The 23,552-nt window shown below is 36.5% G+C and overlaps 1 protein-coding gene across 1 annotated transcript in view; it reads right to left on the minus strand.

Moving 5' to 3' along the window:
- Nucleotides 1-4,898: 4,898 nt before the first annotated feature.
- Nucleotides 4,899-23,552, minus strand: part of RAB10 (RAB10, member RAS oncogene family) — a 74,678-nt gene continuing 56,024 nt past the window's right edge. Inside the window, exons 3-6 of the mRNA XM_079721135.1 lie at nucleotides 14,629-14,767; nucleotides 10,521-10,610; nucleotides 10,074-10,175; nucleotides 4,899-5,346 (exon numbers count right to left, since the gene is read on the minus strand). Coding sequence (XP_079577261.1) covers nucleotides 5,263-5,346; nucleotides 10,074-10,175; nucleotides 10,521-10,610; nucleotides 14,629-14,767 — 415 coding nt within the window. The 3' untranslated portion in view covers nucleotides 4,899-5,262. The remainder of the gene's footprint in view (nucleotides 5,347-10,073; nucleotides 10,176-10,520; nucleotides 10,611-14,628; nucleotides 14,768-23,552) is intronic.

Here is a 23,552-nt window from a genome sequence, read left to right on the forward strand (position 1 = left end):
TCAGTGACAATTCTTGGGGCCTGATGCTCAGCAGCAGGGACTGTAGCGCCTTAGGAGACCAATTCTGCTAAGCTTGATTTTGAGCATTGGTCTTGGCTGCAAAGCCTCTCAGACTGGTTCTATAGTCCTGAAAATTGTGATATCATTTAAACACACACACACACACACACACACACACGGAACCCTTTACGGTTAAATACAAACTTTAAAACCCACATAGGACAAATGTGTAGATTAATGTATTGCTATAAAGCAAACTCCCTTGTAAACAACATCCATGTCATAAGATAGGATTTTGCTATCCCCAAAACCCTTCATGTCCCCCTACAATGTATAACTCCTCCCTCCCTAAGAATACCCCTCCCTGACTTTTAATCGTTTCCTTAATATTCTATTATTTCTGTACTTCCCTAAACACATTAAGGTTTAGTTTTGCCTGTTTTTTTTTTTTTTTCCTTTCCATCTTTTGTTAATTTACAATCTCTCTCTCCATTGGAACTTAATTGTTGAAGAGACTGGATCAATTATCCTGTAAAATTGACCAGTCTGGATTTTGTTGACTGATGTAGTTTAATATATTCCTCTGTCCTTAGATTTCCTGTAAAATTGGTAGTTGGATCTAGATAAGTTTGACCTGAGGTTTGATCTTTTTTTTTGGCATGGCCTCAGCATATAAAGTATTGTGTTCTTTGTCAGAAGATACGTAAAATGTCTGGATTTCTCTGAACTTGCACTGGAGACATTTTCACTTTGTAGTTCAATGACAATTAATGTTAGAAGTTCCTGAATTTTTTGCTACAGATTTTTTCCTAAGCAACTGTTATTCTCCCTTTGACTAGATGCAACAGGAACACACCACCTCTTTTTATCTTGGTGCTGGAAGTTTCAGACCTAAATACGATGTCCCAGCAAAACATTTTGACTTGGAGCACTCACATCCCCCACATGGCTCTTGATCTTAGGGAATCATACTGATCTCAAATCCAGGAAGTTGGCATGAACTTATACCCAGCTGCCTTTCCCCCCGCCCCTGTATTTTGACTTACTTCACTACTATTATTCACTGCTGTGGCCATTATTAAGTAACAAAAGTCCCCCTCAAAGTACATAGCCTCAGAAAGCCAATTAAGAGAATCGTGAAAAGCAACTTCATCATCATTTACTTCTAGCCAAGAGATGGTGTGAACTAGGAGGAAACAAAATTAACAAGATGGTAAGGGGTAATATAGGTTTCAAGAAAAGAAGCAGTAAAATGTGCTAAGTACTTTTCAAGGGCATTGTTCTTTGTTCGAGGTACCAAGGTTAGGCTAAGCGGCTACATTAACTCGATAAGCTAAGGTTACACTCCAGCATTCTCTCTGTTGGCTCTGGCACATGTTTGTTTTATTACCCCCATTATAATCAGTATAACCAAACCTTAGGACCTTATCCTGAGAAACTGTGATATGCAGAAGGTGAAAATAGACTTGAGCACTGGCTTGGTTTCAAAATCCAACTCCAGCACCAACTGGCAGTACAACCTGAAGCAAATTACTGAACCCTGAGAGTTTATTTTGTACAAATGATACTACTACACCAGGTTGTTGCTGACATAACCCAAAGAACAGTGCCACAAGTACCTAATCCACTTCCTAGTAGGCAAGAGACAGTCTTTCTCTTTCACATACTCCCCTGTATATTAAGCCTGCCCTCTGCCATCATTTTAGTCTGGTCTTGTTCAAATCGCAATAATTCAGCAACCTTCTGTCTGATCTCTAGAACCCGTTTCTCCTCTTCCAGCCCACCTAGACTCGCTTTCCTCAAACACGCTGCTCCCACCACTCTGCAGGGCTCACCGGGACTCCTATTGCCTATCACATTGTCCAGCTGGACTTCTAGTCTGCCACAAAAGCAAAGCTTGTTTCTAATGTGCTCGTGGTCTCTTCTTAACCTCCCCTTAGCCCTAGCCATTCAATCCATGTATCTGAGGACCAATTCATGTCCCTCCCTCCTCTCTCAACCACCATCCCAACTACTCTCACCAACTGAACTTGCTCTTCTATTAATACAGCACTTGAATCTGGATCACAACTATTTGGCTCTTGTATATGTTTACCTGATCACTAATTCCTTTTGCTTTCTAAACTAGGTCATAAATGTAAAGGCAGAGGCCATGGTCTGTTTTCCTATGCCAATCTTAAAGGCAGAAATCATAGGCCCCACCCGAGACACAAAATTCTGTGCTGATGGGAGTGAACGGGGAAGCATTAACATCACTCTAGGTGATCCTTATAAAAACTGCACTACGAGAAAACCTCTATATATCCTTCCAGCAGAGATAATCTTGTCAACAAATATTTATCTTTATTTATTGACTAATAAGGCCTTAATACAGGATCAAACATTTCTTTCATCAATACTACATATAAAAAAAGCCAAAGTAGTTTTTTATGGTTCACAAAAAAAGTAGGAAACACTTTACATTTTTCAGGTAAGAGGACAGTCACTGCTAAAACAAGGATTCATCCTCCAGCATGGCAGCCTTACCTTGGTGCCCCCGGGTAATCAGCTGACCTCAGTTGTAGTTGGCCTCTGGCACATTCTAGCAAGTGTTAGCTGGGGAGTGACTACGGTTGTGCACTTGATGCCAGGATGATTCTGCTTTTAAAATGCAGTTTCTTCCAATGATGGCCCTTGAAATTGCCTTCCCAGCATTCCCTAGTTGAAAAAGTTATTCTCCTTCTATTTCTGCTCCTCTAATACCCAGTTTGCTATTCTGCACTATTTTCAGAAGGAATCCTCCATCTTAAACTCCATAAATAAATGAAAACCAAGCCACACAGTTGGAAATCAAGTTTTGTTTTTATATGAACAGAAATAGACCATCTAGAAATATTTCAGTTTATTTAAATTGTTAAGTAGAATATGAAACCGAATTTGTAGCTAGTACCAGAGAATGGACTTAACTGTTTGGTGTTGAATGAGAACGGCTTCTACACAGGATCCCAAGAGACTTACAGAAAAGGGGGCAAAGCCCTATTATTAAGCAAATAAAACTCATGTTTCAAACAGGTTATACAAAAATTGATTTATACTCCATTTCCCTTTTTTTGATATTTAGAAAGTGCAGATTTAACAAAAGGTAGCCATATCCTTTCTATGTACAATGCCAATTATAAGTATGCAAACAACAAAACTGTCAGTCTGTTACCCAAAAATCCCAGTGTTTAGCTCTCAAACCTTAAGTCACTGAACTGAATAAGGATTAAAGAGGGTTAAAAATAAAAAAAGCTACTGCCACATTCCAGATAAAGGAAAGCAACAAACACATTAAAATTAATCTAACAACAGTAGGTTTAACCTAAAACTTTTTGAGAAGCTTAACATCATTTCATTATTATTTTTAATGGAAAATTAAGGATTATTTGGCAATGCTGCTTTTACTAGTAGTAAACAATGATAAAGTCAAGTGAGGCAAAAAACCTAACAACAACCACCAGTGAGGCATATAAAATCACTTTTAGGGCACTATCTGAAAATTCATGGATGTTCATAGCAGATACGTCCCTATGTTGTTTATGTGAGCCAAGAGGTCATTAAAATGCTATCCACGACACAAAAAGACTTTTCAATGGAAGCTGCTGTCCTAAACTCAGCCTCTGCTAGAAATGAATCATGCTATTCACAATTATTTCAACAAAGGTATCATCTTAGGATGCTAGCAGCATAGCAAACTTAACTTACCCTATCCTAATGATAAGCAATGAAGCAAAGCTAGAAAAATGAAGTGAAAAAATGACAGGGTGAGAGAGAGCTAGAGTATCTTATCTTCACATGAAAAGCCTTTGTTGTCCTTTTTCCAAATCCATGGTGATACAAATTTTCCAAAGGGATGTGAAGATAGGACTTAAAATTAATAATATTCTAAAGTACTTCTAAATCTTAAGGTAAAGACAACTTAACACTGAAAAAATGTTCTTCAAAGGCCAAATCTCAATATATTTGGCAAACATGTTAATAAATTTCACTCCTCCTTCCCACCTTTTTGAAACAACCTTGATTGGGCTACCAAACTGCTAGAGGAGTTGCCAAAATGGAGACTATTCAAATTTAGGTTAAGAGATTTATTCTAGGAAAGTGAATAGGCTATACACCTAATTAGAAAGACAAACCACAACACCCTCCAAACACTAGTGCATGCAATTAACTCTTCCATTTCATAAACTCAGTGGAGAGACAGGAAGGGAACAAAGAGGGAAAGAGAAGAGGAACATGAAGTCGAACAGCAAATGAAGGAATCTGGGACAGAAGCTTTAGGGGAGAGAGAAAATGAGGGGAGGACACAGTTAACTGACATTTGATAACAGGCAGTTAGAATTTATCTTTCAGTTTACTTAGCAAGTTAAATCAGTGCTTTATGTTAAACTCGACAAACCTGCTAGTTTACCCCTTTCATTTTTAAATAAATCATACCACAGGGTGGTGGGGGAGAAGCAAATAAAGCAGCATGCAGGAAGAGACACAAGGAAAAAGTGGCCAAGGAAAAGAACCGGTGGCAGGAATAGTTTTAAATATAAAGGCCACTTGAAATGAGACTCCACAAACCAAAGCTATCATTTCTGCATTATCCTTTGTCCTCAGTTAACTACTTTGAAAATTACAGCCGAGCAAACCACAAACATTTTAATGCTTTATGTTTCGATGATATGTCTCCTGCACATGCTTCCACCAAAACAAAAAAAGGAAGAACCAAAGAAGTTCCTTTCCACATAAGGCACAGGACAAAATTAACCCCATTTACATACACAAGGCGAAAATGAGTGTTTTCCTGGCTTTTGTTTCTTTTGCTATCACATGTCTATAGATTATAGGGACTCAAGCACATTATCCATGACAGAAAATTCCACTGTTGTACAAAATAAAATTGTTAATTCTAACTTTTATTCTTATACAATTTGCAGAATAGAGTTGAAATGATTGCTATAGGTTTTAATGTTGATAAGAACTGGACTATAATACAACTGAAATGCAGTGGTGAGCTGAGCAAGTACATTTAAAAATGAACTCACAGACATGATTTTTCTATACATTTTTTTGTTTGAAGAAAATTATAAAGTCAGCAAGCAGTCACAGATGAAAGAACAAATAAAACAGGTGGACTAGGAGTTAAAAGATGAGGAACAAAAATATCTGTTGAAGAGTTAAAAATGGACAGAGTGGTTTATTTTGCAGCAGGAAGAGAAAACAGGGTGGTGGATGGCAACTGATGGAACAGGAGAGCGTTCAGCAACATTTGCTCTTCCAGCCTGTCACGCCTCCTCCACTGCTGATATCTACGTTTTCACTGTTGGGCTCTTTTACAGGGGTCTGGAACAAACACACAAGGAAAGCAACCCGTGAAAAAACACTGCCATGGATAAATCAAGATTTAACAGCAATATTCTCATAAATGTTAATTTATGTAACAGTGCAATTAGAGTCACATGAGATAGGTTTTCTCTCCCATGCAAAGTAAAGAAATGGAAGTTTTGTTTTTGATCTTCATTTTGCCTTTTTCTTCCAAGTTGTGAAATGTCTTGAGGCCTCCTGGCTTTCCTTGGTAGAACTTCTGAAATCTTCTCTGCCCTAACTCTTGTGAAGAGAGGTATATTATCTCCTGGCCTGACCCCTGAGTACCTAGTACTTAAAAAGCATCATCAAGCATATGTATAAAACCAATGTTGGATCATGTCTAACTTCAGAGAAGTGAAACAGCCCTTTTCTGTTTAGTTTTACTTGCCTTTTGAGATCGGAGCTTGTATTTCCATAGCATTGCTTTAAAAAGGCAATTTTAACCATGATACACTAACATTAAGTGGAGGAAATAGGGTGGGGCAGAATGCAAAGTTGTATATAATTCATGTTAAAAATGGATACAGAAAAAAATCAAAATGAGACACCAAAATGTTAATAGTAGTAACCCTTAGGTGGTGGGTTTATGAATTATTTTATTTTCCTCTTTGTATAATCCCGTATTACCCCAACATCCTAAATATTACTTGTATAATCAGAAGAATATACTATTTTACGTGGATAGCCTATACTATATGTATGAAAGCAGAATTCATTTTAGGGATAGCATACCTACAGTAACGTACACAAATCTTAACTGTGCTTGATGGATTTTTAATATATGCTGTGAAACCACCAGATCAAAATATAGAACATATATAATATCCCCCAGAAGGCTCCCTTATGTCCCTTTCCAGTCAGTACTACCCTCCTAAAGGTAACCAATACTCTGACTTCTACCACCATAGATTAGTTTTTTCTGTTTTTGACCTTCATATACATGGAACCATATTTTATGTATTCTTTTGTATCTGATTTCTTTTTCCTTTTACTCAGTATCAGCCTGTGCAATTCATCCTATGTGATTTATCCATGCTGTTGTGTGTGTAACAGTGTTCATCATGAATGGAATTTTAAAAGCTAGGATATAAGTGGGAACTTATTTTCTCATGGAAACAATATAAAGTTAAGGTAGCTCAAGGGGAAAAAATTAAAATAATTTCTAAAACTCACATAGCCCAAGAGAGGCCTGCTGAAATCATACTGAGGTGAAATTTCTACTTGCACTTTGAACTAACCCACCTAATCTCACTGCCTTATGAAATTCTTCTTTTCACTGTATGTTAAAGATGCAAGTTTTGCATTAAAAAGGTCTTTGTGAAAAATGCACAGAAGAGAAATAGGCAGCTCAGCACCTGGCCACAGCAAGAAAAGCTGCATAGGAAGTACTCTTTCTCTGGGACTCCTGGGTGTGGGTCAGTTAAAGATATATGGGTGCTTATAGCCAGGGAGGTCACTACATTTATTCAGTTAGCATATCACTCACAGTCCGTCCTTGCACAATTTAATTTAGACCCTTGAAACAGACTCTCAAAAAAAGGGCCAATAACTAAATAGAAAAAGTGGGCAAAAGAATAAAAAAGTTTACAGAAAAGGAAACACAAAGGTGCTTCTTAAACATATCTTTTAAAATGCTCATCTTATTCATAAGAGAGCTGCAAATTAAATCTGTGTTTTTCACCTGTCAGGTTGGAAAACATCTGAAAGTCTTATAATTCACTATGTTGGCCAAGAGTTTGAGTAAACAGACATTCTCATATACTGCTGGCAGGAGTATAAAAGGGTACAGCCCTCAGGCAGAAGGTGGCAAGCATATATCAGAATTATAAATGTACTGTATGCTCTTTGGCCACTTCTGGGAATCTGTCCTTCAAATATACTTGCACATGTGTAAAATAATATAAAGATTATTCACTACAACACAGTTTATGAGATCATAAGGCTGAAAATCACCTAAATGTCCCTCATTGGGAAACCTGTTTAATTATAATAGACTACTCAAAGGAGTAGCACTCAGTTATTTTAAAAATGGAACTATTTTACTTATATTAAGTGCTAAACAGTGCAGAGCATGTTGCCTTACGTGTTTTTTTTTCTTTTAAAGAAGCGGGGGGGGCTTCCCTGGTGGCGCAGTGGTTGAGAGTCCGCCTGGCGATGCAGGGGACACGGGTTCGTGCCCCGGTCCGGGAAGATCCCACATGCAGCGGAGCGGCTGGGCCCGTGAGCCATGGCTGCTGAGCCTGCGCGTCCGGAGCCTGCGCTCCGCAACGGGAGAGGCCACAGCAGCGAGAGGCCCGCGTACCACAAAAAAAAGAAAAGAAAAAAAAGAAAGGGGGGGGGGAGGATGGGAATAAAATGTATATATATTCATATTTACTCATATATTAGTAACTAAGAAATTAATTATTGGTTACCCATGGGGGAAGGATGAGGAGTTGGGGGAATATAGTGAGAAACTTCTCTGTATGTTTACTCTTTTTATTTTAAAACTCTGAATCATGGGAATGAATTATCTATTCAAAAATTAAGTTTTAAATGTTTTAAACTGCTTTCATTCTAAAGTTCTTTTTTCTTTTATCAACTCAGGAGAAAAAGCACTGCACAGAAGGTTGCTAGTCAGGAATCACTACTGTATTTTACATCTTTTAAAGCAAGTTTATGTTTGATGTTTTAACTCATAACTTTATCACACTGAAAAGTGCATGTATGTGTATGGGGAAAAAATGCTGCCTCACAATTGGGCCTGCCTACCTGGGGAAGACTCTAGACTGAGATCTTTATTTATTGGTGCATCCATACCTTTTAACCTTTAATATGATAAGGAAGATCTACCTCACTGACACACAAATTATATGCCTATATAGCACTATTTTTTTGAAATGCAAAGATTTGGAAGAAGATCAAGGGATATAATACAGAAAGAAGTCAGAAACAATGGAGAAGACCAAATTTCCAGAAAGAGAAAAAACACAGAGAACACGGGTATTTCAGTAAGTTTTGTGATAATTCCTATAAGTACTGAAATAATTTTTCACTGTAACCCACCAATCTCAGAAATACAAAGTATTATACTTCCCACCAATTAAAGTATTTTTCTATCTGTTATTCCCTTCATTTAATTAAAAATACAAATGTTTTTTCGTAGTCTACCTAGTATTTTTCTGTTCTACTTTTTGTTTCTTACAGGAATATTTTAAAATAAAAATATATTTCCTCAAGGAATTCTAATGGGTTTTTACCTATATCCAGTTGTGTAAAAATATTTTTTAAATTGTTTTTATAACTTTAAAAAGAAGCAAGTTAAAATTTCAAAATAAAACTGTACATGAGGTAAAAGTGATTCTGTCCTGTATCCCCTTCCCCTTCCCACCATCACACTAGAGTACTCACTACTTAGAGTCTGGTATATATCCTTCCAGATCCTTATTTGCTAAGCATAACCAAATGTGTGTGTGTGTGTATGTGTACATGTGTTTTTGGTATCATATATAATTTTTAAAAGATCATTTATCACACATGTTATATCCTAACTTGCTTTTTATTACTCAATATATCAATACATTATAGATATCAGACATGATATGCAGGATGTCAGCAGATGTGGACAGGCACAACTTTTGTAGTTACTCTAAACAGCAATAAGTGATAACTGTTTTTTCTAGTTTGGACACTATAGTAAACAGATAGCTCTCCCCTCAAAAAAATTAAGTTGCTTGGTTCCTCAGAAATTTCATTAGATTTACACTTGATAATACCACCTCTATTACAGCTTAGATTTATATGTGTGTGTGTATGAAATTTGAGGGGGTTTTTTTTTGGGGGGGGGAAATACTGATATCTCAAGTATAAAAACAGAAAGGTTACCAGAAGCAATTAAATTTTCCCCTATACAATGTTTGCTTCTCCTTCAGGATTGTGTCAGATTTTCTCTATTTTATTTGCATTTAAATATACCATAAGATTGAATAGAGAATTCAGGACTCATAATCTTAATTCATAACTGTGTATTTTATCTAGTCACTTGAGGGGAAAATATGAAAATCAGATTTCCCAATTTTGCTACAAGTTACTTGTACTGGCAAATTTGGGGATTCACGAATTAAACACAGAAACTAACCTCGAGGTAAAATTCCCCAAGATCAATTTTCAGCTTTTTTTTTACCTTACAGGTTGAAATGATTGGGTAAATGAAATTTGGGGGCAGACTTACTCTATTTATTCAGTATATAGTATATACATGCCCTTCACTGGCACATCTGAGAAACGACTATATAGAAGAATAGTGATTTTGTACCAATAACTACATCATAGATTCACCTCTTATCTTAATTTTTTTATCTATGGGAATGCAAAGGATATATAAGAGAAATGAAACAGAAGAGCCATAACACCAGGTACCAGACAAAAAGTTGGAAAAAGGAGTATGAAATTAGGCTAGAGACTGAGTACCGGAGCTCAGAATGTCAACTGTTACCAATGACTAGATCCTAGAGATTTCTAGATGGCTGCCTGTTCCTTCCAGTTCCTTTCTTTACTTTGGAGGATTATATATTGGTGATGGGTAAACGTTTAGAAACAATACCACCCAAACCCAATTTCTGTATGTAAATCTAGTACTTTAGAAAACATGAAATGTTCAAATGTGACACCAGGCACCTTAGCAGTTAAAAAAAAAAGAAAAGAAAAAGAAAAAAGAAATTTACCTTTCGAAGGATATCTTCAGCTAATGTGAGGAATGCCTTTTCGATGTTTATATTTGCTTTTGCACTAGTCTCAAAAAATCTAATACCATGCTCTCTTGCAATCTAAAATAGAAGCAAAATATCATCATAGAATTATCAAGTATATAGGTTACCAACTGATGACTTTAGCATCCTAAAGGAAACAGTAATATTATTCTAAAGGTAGTAATCACAACTAGGTTATCTAAAATGAACAGATTATTTCAATGGGTCAAGACTCAAATGGTCAAGCTCCTTAGAAAACAAACAAAAATTCACTCAAATGATAAGCTATCATTTTCAACAGCATTTTTAAAAGGATGCGAATAGCTCAAGTGCACTCCACTACCACTAATGTAAAAACAATCAAATGCAACACCATCTTCACAAAGAAAGGGCAGCATATTAGTCTCATTCAGAGATTTTTACCTGTTCTCCTTTTCCTTTAGGTACAACTCTTTTATCATCCATATCACACTTGTTTCCTAGTAACATTCTTTCCACATCTTCATTGGCATGCTAAAATGAAATAAAAATTTAATTTACACACTACCATGAATTATGGCTTAATAAAAATGACTTTATAGGAGGCTGTCTAGTTTCTAGAAACATTCTCAACAAGAGAGGACATGCAAAAGATCTGAAACTGTAATTTCTTACACATAGTCTAAATCCAAGCTGGATCACGATTTTAGATAATGTGTATTACCCTATAAGAAACCTTAGTTTAAAATTCTATAGAACCCTTAGAGTCTCAAAAAGTCACATTGCTAGGGGAGTCCATGCACAAAAATCAGTTAAAAATAAATGTTGCTCCACTGAAATCCTAATGAAATCTTTTGCACAAATAGGAAAATCCATCTCTAAAATTCATGTGGAATATCAAGGGACCCTGAATAGCCAAAACAATCTTGAAAAGAAGTACAAAGTTGGAAGATTCACACTTACTTCCTGATTTCAAAACTTACTACAAAGCTACAGTAATCAAAACAGTGTGCTCCTGGCATAAGGACAGACATGGACAAAAAGAACAGAATAGAGATACCCGAAATAAACTCTTGAGTACACCATCAAATGATTTTCAACAAGAGTGCCAAGACCATCCAATGGGGGAAAGGACAGTCTTCTCAACAAATGGTGTTGGGAATACCAGATATCAACATGCAAAAGAATGAAGTTGGACCTTTAACTTACAACACCATACTCAAAATTGGATCAAAGACCTAAATCTATTAAACTCTTAGAAAAAAACATAGGGAAAAAGTTTTATGACCTTGGAATTGGCAATGATTTCTCAGATATGACACCAAAAGCATAAGCAACAAAAAAGAAAAAACAGATAAATTGTACGTCATCAAAATTAAAAACTTCTGTGTGTCAAAGATCACTATCAGCAGAATGAAAAAGCAACCCATGGGATGGGGAAAATATCTCAAATTGTCTATCTTTGGCCCAATGCACCTTTCCCTGAAATATCTCTGCAGCAACACAATTATGTTCTCTGGACACCAAAAGTAATTTATGAGACTTGGTTTGTCTTAAATTTGAATCCATCATATTATTTCCACCAGCCCCATCCTCATCTGGATACCTTCTACTCATCTCTTCAGGTCTCAGCTTAAACGTCACTGCCTATTTCAAGACTGTTTGGCTATTCTGGGTACCTTGAATTTCCATATGAATTTTAGAATCAGCCTGTCAACCCCCACCACCATCCAAAAGAAGCAGCTGGGATTTTGATAGGTATTTCACTAAATCTGCAGAACACTTTGGGCAGTACTGCCATTTTAACAATATGGAATCTTCCAATTCATGGACATGGGATGTCTTCCCAATTATTTAGATATTCTTTAGTTTCTTTTAACATTCTATGGTTTTCAAAGCCTTGTGCTTCTTTGGTTAAATTTTTCTTATTTTTTCTTTTTGATGCTATTATAAATAAAATTATATTCTTAATTTCATTTTTTGATTACTTGCTGCTAATGTATATAAATACAACTGATTTTTGTATACTAATCTTGCTTCCTACAACCGTACTGAACTTATTAGTTCTAATAGTTTTATTTTTTGGTGGAAGTGTGTGGATTCCTTAGGATTTTCTATATACAAGATCACACCATTTACAAATATAATTTTACTTTCCAATCTGGGTGCTCTTTTTTTTCTTTGCCTAAATGCCCTGGCTAGAACCTCTAGTACAATGTTAAACAGTAGTGGCCAGAGCAGGCATCCTAATCATGTTGATTGTAGGGGAAAGGATGATGTTGTCTGTGGGATTTTCACATATGTCTTTTAGATTTTGCCAAATGGGTTTTTTTGCGTGTGTCTGTTGACAAGATCATATGGTTTTTGTCTTTTATTAATACGGTGTATTACATTATTTCATATGTTGCATTCCTAGGTAAATTTCTCTTGACCATGATATATATAATCTTTTCTTAAACGTTGCTGGATCAATTCAGCTGTTAAAAAAAAAAGTTTAAATTTCTACAACACATTAAAAATTAGACAAAGTCAATCTCTTATATATCAGAAAAACAGATTTTTTTTTAATGGCTGGGTTTTACGTATGTTAGTTCTCATGCTGGGAAACTTAAGCCATCCAGCCTACCAAGTTAAATGTATGAGCCTGTGGTATAATAAAAAACATATTTTTGGTCTTTGTTCCTATTCCTGGCACAGTGCTCCTAATTTCCTGAGTGATAGGAGTGTATTTTGTTATTCATAACAAGCCTCTTTCTGTTTACCTAAATTTATGCTAATAGAGGACTCTCGGCAGGGCCTTTACAGAGTTTCACAATGGAGGCTGGTCACCAGAGGAACCAAACACCGAGGGTTGAGACTTTTAACCCCCACCCACCACAAGGTGAAGGGGACTAGAGATTAGGGTCAATCACCAGAGGTCAATGATTTAATTATCATGACTATGTAACGAGGCCTGCATTAAAACCTGGAAACAATGAAGTTAGGGTATCTTCTGTGTTGGTGAACACATCAAGGTGCCAAGAGGGTTACATGTCCAGAGACAGCCTAGAAGCTCTGCATTCTCCAACCCCCATACACTGGCTATGCATTTCTTCCATTTAGCAGTTCCAGAGTTCTGTCCTTTATAATACAATTGTAAGTATAGCTCTTTCCTGAGTTCTGTGAGTCATTTTAGCAAATTACTGAACCCCAAAATGGGTCATGGGAACCTCCAAATTTGTAGCCAAGTCACAGAGAAGTGCAGGTAGCCTGGGGGGACCCAGGATTTGCATTCGAAGGAAGAGCAGTCTTGTGGGACTGAGTCCTTAAACCTGTGGAGTCTGACACTAAGGCTAATTAGTGTCAGAACAGGATTGAATTGTAGGACATCCAGTTGATGTCACAGAATTGGAAAATCGGTTGCTGCTGGAACACTGCATAGTCTCTCTACATAAATTGCTCTTATTACACATGCTACTTGGCCAAACAATAAAATAAAGGCTAAGGAAATTTTAAATGGAGGCTTTGTCTTTGGTTTCAAAATCTGTCTCATTAACAGATTATTAAATACTAACAGACTTCCTGTAGCAACGGAAAAGTCAGTAATAAGCCCTTAGGATTGTTACCATTGAAGATATTATTATCTTTGGTCTAATACTGGCTTAAGACTTGGTCTTTGTGTTTCCAGCCAAAAGTTGCTTTAAAGAGGTTTTTTATTTTTGGCCGTGCCACACAGCTTGCGGGATCTTAACTCCCGGACCAGGGATCAAACCCGGGCCCCTTGCAGTAGAAGTGCAGAGTCCTGACCACTGGACCGCCAGGGAATTCCCAAGAGTTAGTCTTAATGAAATTCAAAGCATAGAAGGTAGAAATAAGACATGAAAAATAATTCCAACAAGAAGCTACCTATGCTGCAGCACAGAAACAGACATGCTTTGACACACTACCTTATAAAAACTGACATCCTCACGTGCAATGATATGGCACTATTTTCTTGGCTAGCATTTTACTGTATTAGTACTCTGTATCTTTCAAAATGCCTAGAAGTGATACGGTATTTACATAACTTAAAAATACGTTTTTATTTATTTATTATTTATTTTTGGCATGCCACCTGGCTTGTGGGATCTTAGTTCCCTGACCAGGGATTGAACCCTGGCCACAGCAGTGAAAGTGCCAAGTCCTAATCCATGGACTGCCAGGGAATTCTCAAAAATACATTTTTAAAATTACTATTGAAAATGTAATTCATTCATTCAATAAAAATTCCCCAAGAAAGAATTCATTTAGACAGGTGCGTAAAACCACTGGTAGCTTCTACTTGGGGCCATCTTACAAGATGGCTGTATAGAGTTTCTGGGTAATCTGGTAATTGCCTTGGATGGGGTTCAAAACAGATCTGCCCAAAATCTTAAGAAAAAGGTAGGCAAAAAATAACATTACCCTGTAAACAAGTAGAAATATTCAACACTAATGATAGCAAACACTATAAGATCAACTGGAATATTTATTCTTCTTAACCAAGCACACAAATGTGTGTTTATGTAGGATTTACGCAATTTCTAGGTCTTACCTCATCTATGTTTCTAAGCCATTTGCTGATGTTTTCAAAACTTTTACCATTGGTGATGTCATATACTAGCATGATACCCATTGCTCCTCTGTAGTAGGAGGTTGTGATGGTGTGAAATCGCTCCTGGCCTGCCGTATCCCTGAAATAAACAGCCAATAATTTGCACTGAGCATTTGATATTACTAAGTTCTAGATAAAGGGCAAAACAGGAGAATAGTTTGGTAAAATAGAGATTAAAATCCACTATATGACACAGAACAAAATAAAACCACCACTCATTTAATTCTTAAATAGTAAACAATTAAGGTTATTCGTAAACATATATATGTGCAAATACTTTTTAGTCTAAGAAAATTAACAACCTACCAATACTGGATGAAAATCTGAAAGGGAAAACAGTACAAAGTGACATAAAATTCTTTTTTAAGTTATTTAAAGACAAATACCAGCAAGTGTGATAAAAACTCTTGGAATTCCATTTATTTAGTGATCTAGTTCCATAATGTAATACAAAAGCTTGTGGAATTTTTAGAACATTAAAGGACTACACCATAGTACAGCCACATTTATCTGTAGAATCGTTTACAAAAAGTTGTAAAGATAACCTCATTTATAAATAACAGGACAGAAATACGTAAATAGTAGTACTTTTCAAGCCAAAGATTTAAGATATTTTGCTCCTGTAATTTTTCCCTCATTTGGATCACCAATTTCTTTTTATGGATCATTATAATTAGCATATGTACATGTTTAAGTCTCTTCCCCCCCCTTTTTATAAATTTATTTATTTTTGGCTGCGTTGGGTCTTTGTTGCTGTGCACGGGCTTTCTCTAGTTGTGGCGAGCGGGGGCTACTCTGTTGTGGTGTGCGGGCTTCTCATTGCGGTGGCTTCCCTTGTTGTAGAGCACAGGCTCTAGGCGTATGGGCTTCAGTAGTTGTGGCATGCGGGCTCAGTAGTTGTGGCTCGCGGGCTTTAGAACACAGGCTCACTAATTGTGGCACACGGGCCCAGTTGCTCCACAGCATGCGGGATCTTCCTGGACCAGAGCTTGAACCCGAGTCCCCTGCATTGGCAGGCAGATTCTTAACCACTGTGCCACCAGGGAAGTCCCTCCCCTATCTTTTCTAAAAAAAGCAAAATTCAAACAAACAAAAAACCCCACTCGCAACCCCACATCCCTCCAACTAACACTGCATTTCTCTGTTCCCCTTCCCAGCAAACTTCTTTTTAAAACTTTTGTTTTAAAATAATTATAGCCTCACAGGAAATTTCAAAAACAGTACAAAGAAGTTCTGTGTACCCTTTACCCAGTTTTTCCCAATGATAACATCTTACATCATAGTACAAAAAGAAACTGACACTGGTACAATCTACAGACATTATGAGAGTACTGTTCTCTGCAATTTTATCACATATATAGATTTGTGTAGTCAGTGCCACAAAGAAGGCAGAAAACTGTTGTATCACTCACTCCTCTACCTCCTATATAATCCCTACACCCTGGCTAATAATCTGTTTTCCATTTCTCTACTTTTGCCATTTCCAGAATGTTATATAAATGGAATCATGCATAATGCAACCTTTTGAAACGGTTGTTTTCACTTTTCCCAGCATAATGCCCTTGAGATCTACCCAAGTTGTTGCATGTAATACTAGTCTGTTTCATTTTATTGCTGGGTAATATTCCACTGAATGGACTCATCACAATTTGTTTAATCACTCACCCATCTAAGGATATCTGGGTTGTTTTTAGTTTTTGGCTATTACAAATAAAGTTGCTATGAAGATTCATGTACCAGTTTCTGTGTGTACATAAGTTTTCATTTCTCTGGGATGAACACCCAGGAATGTTACTGCTGAGTCAGATCAGATGGTAAGTATATGTTTAACTTTATAAGAAACTGCCAGACTTCTCTAGAGTGGCTATACTACTTTAATACATTCCCACTAGCAACGTATGAGAGACCCAGTTTCTTTGCATCCTCATCAGCATTTGGTGTTCTCACTATATTTTATTTTAGTTCTTCTAATAGGGCATGCAGTGATATCTCATCATCATTTTAATTTGTATTTCTCTACGGCTAATGATGTTATGCACTTTTTCATGTAGTTATCTGTAATCCATATATCCTCTCTGGTGAAATGTCTATTCGTGTCTTTTGCCTATTTTCTTTCTTTTTTTTTTTTTAGCTGCGCAGTGCAGCATGCAGGATCTTAGTTCCCCAACCAGGGATCAAACCCATGTCCCCTGCAGTGGAAGCACAGAGTCCTAACCAGTGGACCACCAGGGAATTCCCTCTTTTGCCTATTTTCTAATTGGATGGTTCCCCCCCACCCCTTTTTTTTAAAACTATTGAGTGTTGAGAGTTCTTTTTACATGTAAGTCCTTTGTCAGGGAATATTTTCTCCAAGTCTGTAACTAGTTTTTTCATACTTTTGACAGGGTCTTTTGTAGAGCAAATATTTTTAATTTTGTTGAAATCCAATTTATTAATTTTTAAAATCTTCTATGGATTGTGGTTTAGTGTTATATCTACTCTTCACCTAATCTTAGGTCCCAAAGATTTTCTCCTATGTTTTCTTCTCAAAGTCTCATGGTTTTACATTTTACATTTAAACTGATGACAGAGTTTGAATTAATTTTGGTACAATGTGTGAATTTTGAGTAGAGGTTCACCTTTTTACTCATGGATGCCCAACTGCTCTAGCACCATTTGTTGAAAACGTTAAGGAAATATCCTTTCTTCATTGAATTGCTTTTCACCTTTGGCAAAAACCAGTAGGCCACGGTTCAATCTATTTCTGGGTTTTTTATTCTGTTACAATGATCTGTGTATCTGTGCCTCCCCCAATACTGTACTGTCTTAATTACTTTAGCTAAATAAATTCTTTAAATCAGGTAGACTGATTCCTCTCACTTCTTTTTCTGTCAGAGTTGTTTTAGCTATTCTAGCATTTTCATACACATTTTAGGACAAGCGTGTCTACACTGACAAAAAAAATCTTCCTGGCAATCTTCTTTAAAGAGTTATCTCTAGTTTCTGTCTCTCCAAATTCATTCCTCAACCAATTCTAATCCAACTGCTATTACTACTACTCTACCAAGACTGTTCTTCTTCAAAAAGTCTGATGGCCAAATCTAGTATTTAGTTCCCTTACATATACAGTAATCATTCAGTAGGATTCTACACAGTTGACCACCTTCTCTTGAAACATTTTATTCTCATGACTTTTCAGAAACCATGTTTCTGCTCAATTCACAGTATCTTTTGTTGGCATTCTAACATTTAGAGAAGTAGGAGCTGACATTCTCTACACAATAGCAGAGTGATCTTTAAATATATGTTTGATCATATCATTTTTCTGCTTAAAATTTCCAAAAGCTTCAGTGGGGAAAAAAAGGAGCTGAAACAACTGGCTATCTTTATGCAAAAAAATGAGGTTGGACCCCACCTCATACCCTATATAAAAATGAATGCAAAACAGATCTAAGACCTAAATGTTAAGAGCTAAAACTATAATACTATTACAAGAAAACATAGGAGAACATCTTCATGATTTTAGATTTGGCAACTGTTTCTTAAACATGCTGTACCAAAATCACAAGCAATGGAAAAAAGAAATAAACTGGACTTCATCAAAATTAAAAAGTTTTGTTCTTCAATGGACACTGTCAAGAAAGTGGAAAGAAAACCTACAAAATGGAAGAAAATATTTGTAGATCATATATTGATAAGGAACTTGGACATGCAGAATATATAAAGAACTCTTACAACTTAACAATGAAGGATAAATGATTTTTATCCAAAGAAGACACACAAATGCCCAATAAGCACATGAAAGGATATTCGACATCATTAGGAAGTTGCAAATTAAAACCCCTTCACAGGCACTAGGATGGGTATAATCAAAAAACCAAACAATAACACATGTTGGTGAGCATGTACATAAATTGGAACCCTCTAACATTGGTGGGAATGTAAAATGATGCAACCACTTTGGAAAACAGTCTGGCAGTTCCTCAAAATGTTAAACATACAGCTACTAAATGATCCAGCAATTTCATTCCTAGGTATATTACCAAGAGAAATGAAAACATATGCCCACCCAAAAACTTATAAAAGAATGTTCATAACAACATTATTCATAACAGTCAAAAAGTAGAAACAACCTAAATGTTCATCAACTAATGAATGGGTAAATAAAATGTAGTATATCCATACAATGGAATATTATTCAGCCATAAAAAGGAATGAAGTACTGACATATGCTACAACATGGGTGAACCCTCATAACATTATGTTCAGTGAAAGAAATCAGACACAAAGGATCACATATTGTAATATAATTCCACTTATATGAAATATCCAGAATAGGAAAATCTACAGAGACAGAAAGTAGGTTAGTGGTTACCCTGGATGAAGGGTTTGGGCAGGATGGAAAGAGGCTGCTAAAGGGTACGGGTTTCTTTCCAGAAGTATAAAAATGTTCTAAAATTGTGATCATGGTGAATATACCTTGCAAATATACTAAAGAACTATTTAACTGTATACTTTAAATGGGTGAATTATAAGGTATGTGAATTATGTCTCAATAAAGCCATTACAAAACAAGTAAACAAATGGAAAACATGACTAGGCTTAAAAAAACAAACTAAAAATTCCAATGGCTATTCATTATAACCAGAACCAATCCCAAACTCCTTACCCTGAAGTTTACAAAGTATTACAGGATTTGTACTTTTCACCAGCCCCCCATCCCATATTTTGAGGCACTCTTTTCCCTGACAGCTAGAACCACATTTTTTTCATGTCTCCAAATTCACAAGCTTGGTCTCACCAGAGAGCTTCTGTACTAGCTGTGCCCACAGTCCTGTACATGGTTGGCACCTCATCTTTGCATTTTAACCATCACCTTATCAGAAGCCTTCTCTGCCCATCCAATTTAAATAGTCATCCAGTCTCTCTCTATTCCATCTCCTTGCTTTACTTCTCTGCAAAGCACTTATTACAGATTTATTTACTGTCTCCCATGTCCTCTAAAATGTAGGTTCCATCAGATATTTGTCTGTCTTGTTCACTGCAGAATCCTCAGTATCTACATGGTGAATAAACACTCAAATGTTTGTTAATGAGTCAGTATTTCAGAATCTTACCTAGCAGTCCTTTATTGTATTTTAGAATCAAGGCATTCCAATTTAGTTACGTGACCCTTAAAAACTTACATTTTTAAAAATAGTGCTTATATGTCTAAAAATATGAGTAGCAAGGAATGTAAAAGAACTACCAATACATTAATATTCCTTACATTTAATCACAGTGTGCATTATATGTTCATATATCTGACACCTATCCATTTATCCATCAATTCTGAGGGTCTACCATATGCTAGGCATTATGCAAGAACACACACAGAACATGGGTCTGGAGTCAGATCCAACTTTATTGTCAGGTTCCAATCCTTCCAGCTGAGTGATCTTGAAGGTATTTAACCTCCCTGGATCTTTGGGGTTTTTTTTAACAAAGTAGTAGGGATAACTAAAGTAAATTTTTATAATTAATTTGTATTTATTACAGATAACCCCAAAGAATCTACAGTATAAAAATAGGCAAACATGTAATAATATCATTATATGTGACCCAAAATTTAATTGTGCTGTTTTTTTTTTTTTGCGGTACGCGGGCCTCTCACTGCTGTGGTCTCTCCTGCCGCGGAGCACAGGTTCCGGACGCACAGGCCCAGTGGCCACAGCTCAAGGGCCCAGCTGCTCCGCAGCACGTGGGATCCTCCCGCACCGGGGCACGAACCCACGTCCTCTGCATCGGCAGGCGGACTCCCAACCACTGCGCCACCAGGGAAGCCCAAATTGTGCTTTTAAAATGTCCTAAGTCAAAACCATCTCTATAGAGATGCTCTGTGTCTACGGTATTCAGAGCTCTCTCAAGTTAATAGTTGTGTGTGTTTAAGCTATAATCAAAATTGCTTCACAAGCAAAACCCTGGCTTTGCCTGAAGCCTATTTCTGTATGAAAGTAATATAATATGTTTTTTTATTTAGCCAAGTTAAAGATTTGGCTGGATTTTTCAATTTTCTTAAGAGAATCTCAGCCCTGTCATACTAATTTCTGGAATTACATTTCTTCAGAGGGTGAAAAGTGCCAAGACAAGAAGTAAAGAGACTAGGGGCTGATGCTGGGGATGGTGCAAACAAGTGAAATTTTAAACAGAGTAGAGGAAGTGAAGGGAATAAGGAAGTGAGCCATACAAATACGTGGGAGCAACGCTATTCCAAGAAGGGGAAAGAACAAGTGCAAAGGTCCTGAGGCATGATTGAGGAATAGAAAGGAGATCAATGTGACTGGAATGGAAGGAGTGAAGCCAGACTAGTAGGAGATCAGAGAGGTGGTAGGGCGGGAGTGCAGACCGTGTAGGATCTTATAGGCCTCGGCTAGCGTCGCAGCTTTTCCTCTGAGTGAGATGTGAAGTCTACTGGAGGGTTTTACGAAAAGAAATAACTTAATCTGGGTTTTAAAAAAAAATTGTTCTGTCTACTGTGTTAAAAATGGGTGTGTGTGCAAAAGCAGAGTTAGGAGGTAATGTAATACCTATCCCAAAAAATGACATTTAAGAATAACCATCTAATAGACTTGCTATCAATTCTTCTATGTTGCATCCTTAAATTAGGTTAGACTACTAAGAGGCCACACACACAGACACGCACATTTATGCATTTGTATTTATGTATTTATACACCTTCTTAGACCACAATTTTATCTCCATTATCTCAATATTATGTCAACAAATTAGAATCATTACAAATAGCTTTATGAAAACTTGTGTATTAGTTATGACCTGTTCTTTCCTGCTTTCTTTACATTATTTCTGAAAAGAATAACTTACTTTTTTTGTTGGTAGCCCTCCCTCCCTGCCCTTTTTGTGTTGGACGCCAAGAAGTTTATAGGTAAATTTTACAAATTAAGCGTAGCAAATGAGTTGTCCTTTAGAGACAGTATATTTACATTTTCCATTTTTCTCAATTCCAAATTCTTATCTTTTATTAATCTATTTAGTTACAAGTTGCCTTAAAACAGATGTAATTATAAATGTTTTCATGAAAAAACAATAAAAATTTGTCCTATCACAGTAGAAATAGTTTAGTTCTTTTGTAAATTGCAAAAAGAAGTATAAATTAACTAATAATTCTATCCCATTAGAGAGGGGTTAAAGTTTCCTACCTAAAATCCAGGCTAAAAATGTACTTATCCAAGACAAAGAACATACCGGGCTTCCAGTAGTGTCTAACAGCTATAATGCAGGAGGGATAGAAAACTTGCATTTCAATTTTTATAAGTAATAACAATTTAGGGAAAAAATCTTCCACAGCATTCTGCTATGAATACCACCCCCAGCACTGTCTAACATTCTTGGAACACTGTTATACCCAGGTATTTATATGGCTCACGTCCCCATTCATTCACACTACACAATTAGCAAATTATATACACACTTCAGTGTCAAATCTATGACTAAATTCTCCACCAAGAAAAAACACACTGCAAAGAAACTACTTAGCTAAATCTAAATCAATGGCACCTGGAGAGGAAATTTTATTTTTATATTACTATGCTGTTTAGTTATGAAATACTGATATAAAAGATATTGAAATATTAATGGCCCTTCTGAAACAGTAATCATGATTTCAAAACAAAATCGGAGTTTTTGTTTTGACTGATGGCATACTACTCCATCTGTTCTTTGAGTTTTGCCTCCTCCATCTCCCAAAACTTCTTACACCCACTCTTCCTTCCTTTTATATGCTCTCCTTGCTAAGTCTTTTAAAATTATCCTTTTCCTGGTTCCTCCTAATACCAATCCCTACCAATTGTTAATGCAATCAACAATTGATTTCAAACCAGAGAGGGAGTCCCTGCCTCACTACCTCTAGGCTAATTGGTGACCCTCTGCCCAGGGCTAAAAATAGCCACAGCTGCTAATTCATGGTCAAATTTTTTTTAGGTTTGCATAAAACCTAAAACACATACACCCAGGTCTAAAGACAGCAGGTTGACTCCAATCAGCAAAAGCAGGTGTTTATTATCTGAAGAGCAATTAAACACTGTATATATTCACATTATCTTTTTATGTCCCATATTACAGGTTTTAGAGCCTGTTTTCAAAACCACTTGGTTTTCCTCTCCTATTAAAAATTTTTTCTTCTCAGCCTATGTAGTATAATCAGATTTCTGAAATTATGAATCAATGGCAATAGAATTTTCCTTACATAAAATGACAGATGCACAGCTAAGAGAATGTTGTAAAATCCTATTTTTTCCCACTGACATATAATGAAAGGAGTGATATATTCCTAGGAACTAAAAGAGCTTATTTCCTTAATTGTTAGTCCCACACACAGGGTCAAAGAAGCCGCGTGCTCTGGCTGCTATTATGACAGTTATTTTTAGTCTGGACACTGACAGTACCAGAACAGGCCAGAGACAACATCAAGCTGCTCGGCAAGGCAGAGACCCCAAATTTCGTAACTTTGTGCTTTTGGTAACATAATGAAGTTATTTACTTTATAAATTAGGATGTTAAATTTCTCACATTGAGTTTTATTTTAACAAGGACTGGATTTCCTCACAGATATGCAACTTCTCTACACCCAAAATACCGTGAGTTTAAATTATGCTCATCTTCATCGCCCAAAACGGGTCAAAAGTCAAAAGCCTGATACCTACCCTTGCAGAGCTTACATTACAGTGGGGACAGGAACAAACAAGTAAATAAATATGTAATTCCAAATTGTGATAAATGTTAACAAGGTAAACAGGGTGGAGTGATGAAGAATGACGTAAAGGGGAGGGAGGCAGTAATCCTGATAGTATGATCAAGGAGGTCTTCTCTATAGAGGTGATGTTTAAGGT

This window comes from Hyperoodon ampullatus (assembly GCF_949752795.1).
Source record: "Hyperoodon ampullatus genome assembly, chromosome: 15".
NCBI classification, from domain to species: Eukaryota; Metazoa; Chordata; class Mammalia; order Artiodactyla; family Ziphiidae; genus Hyperoodon; species Hyperoodon ampullatus.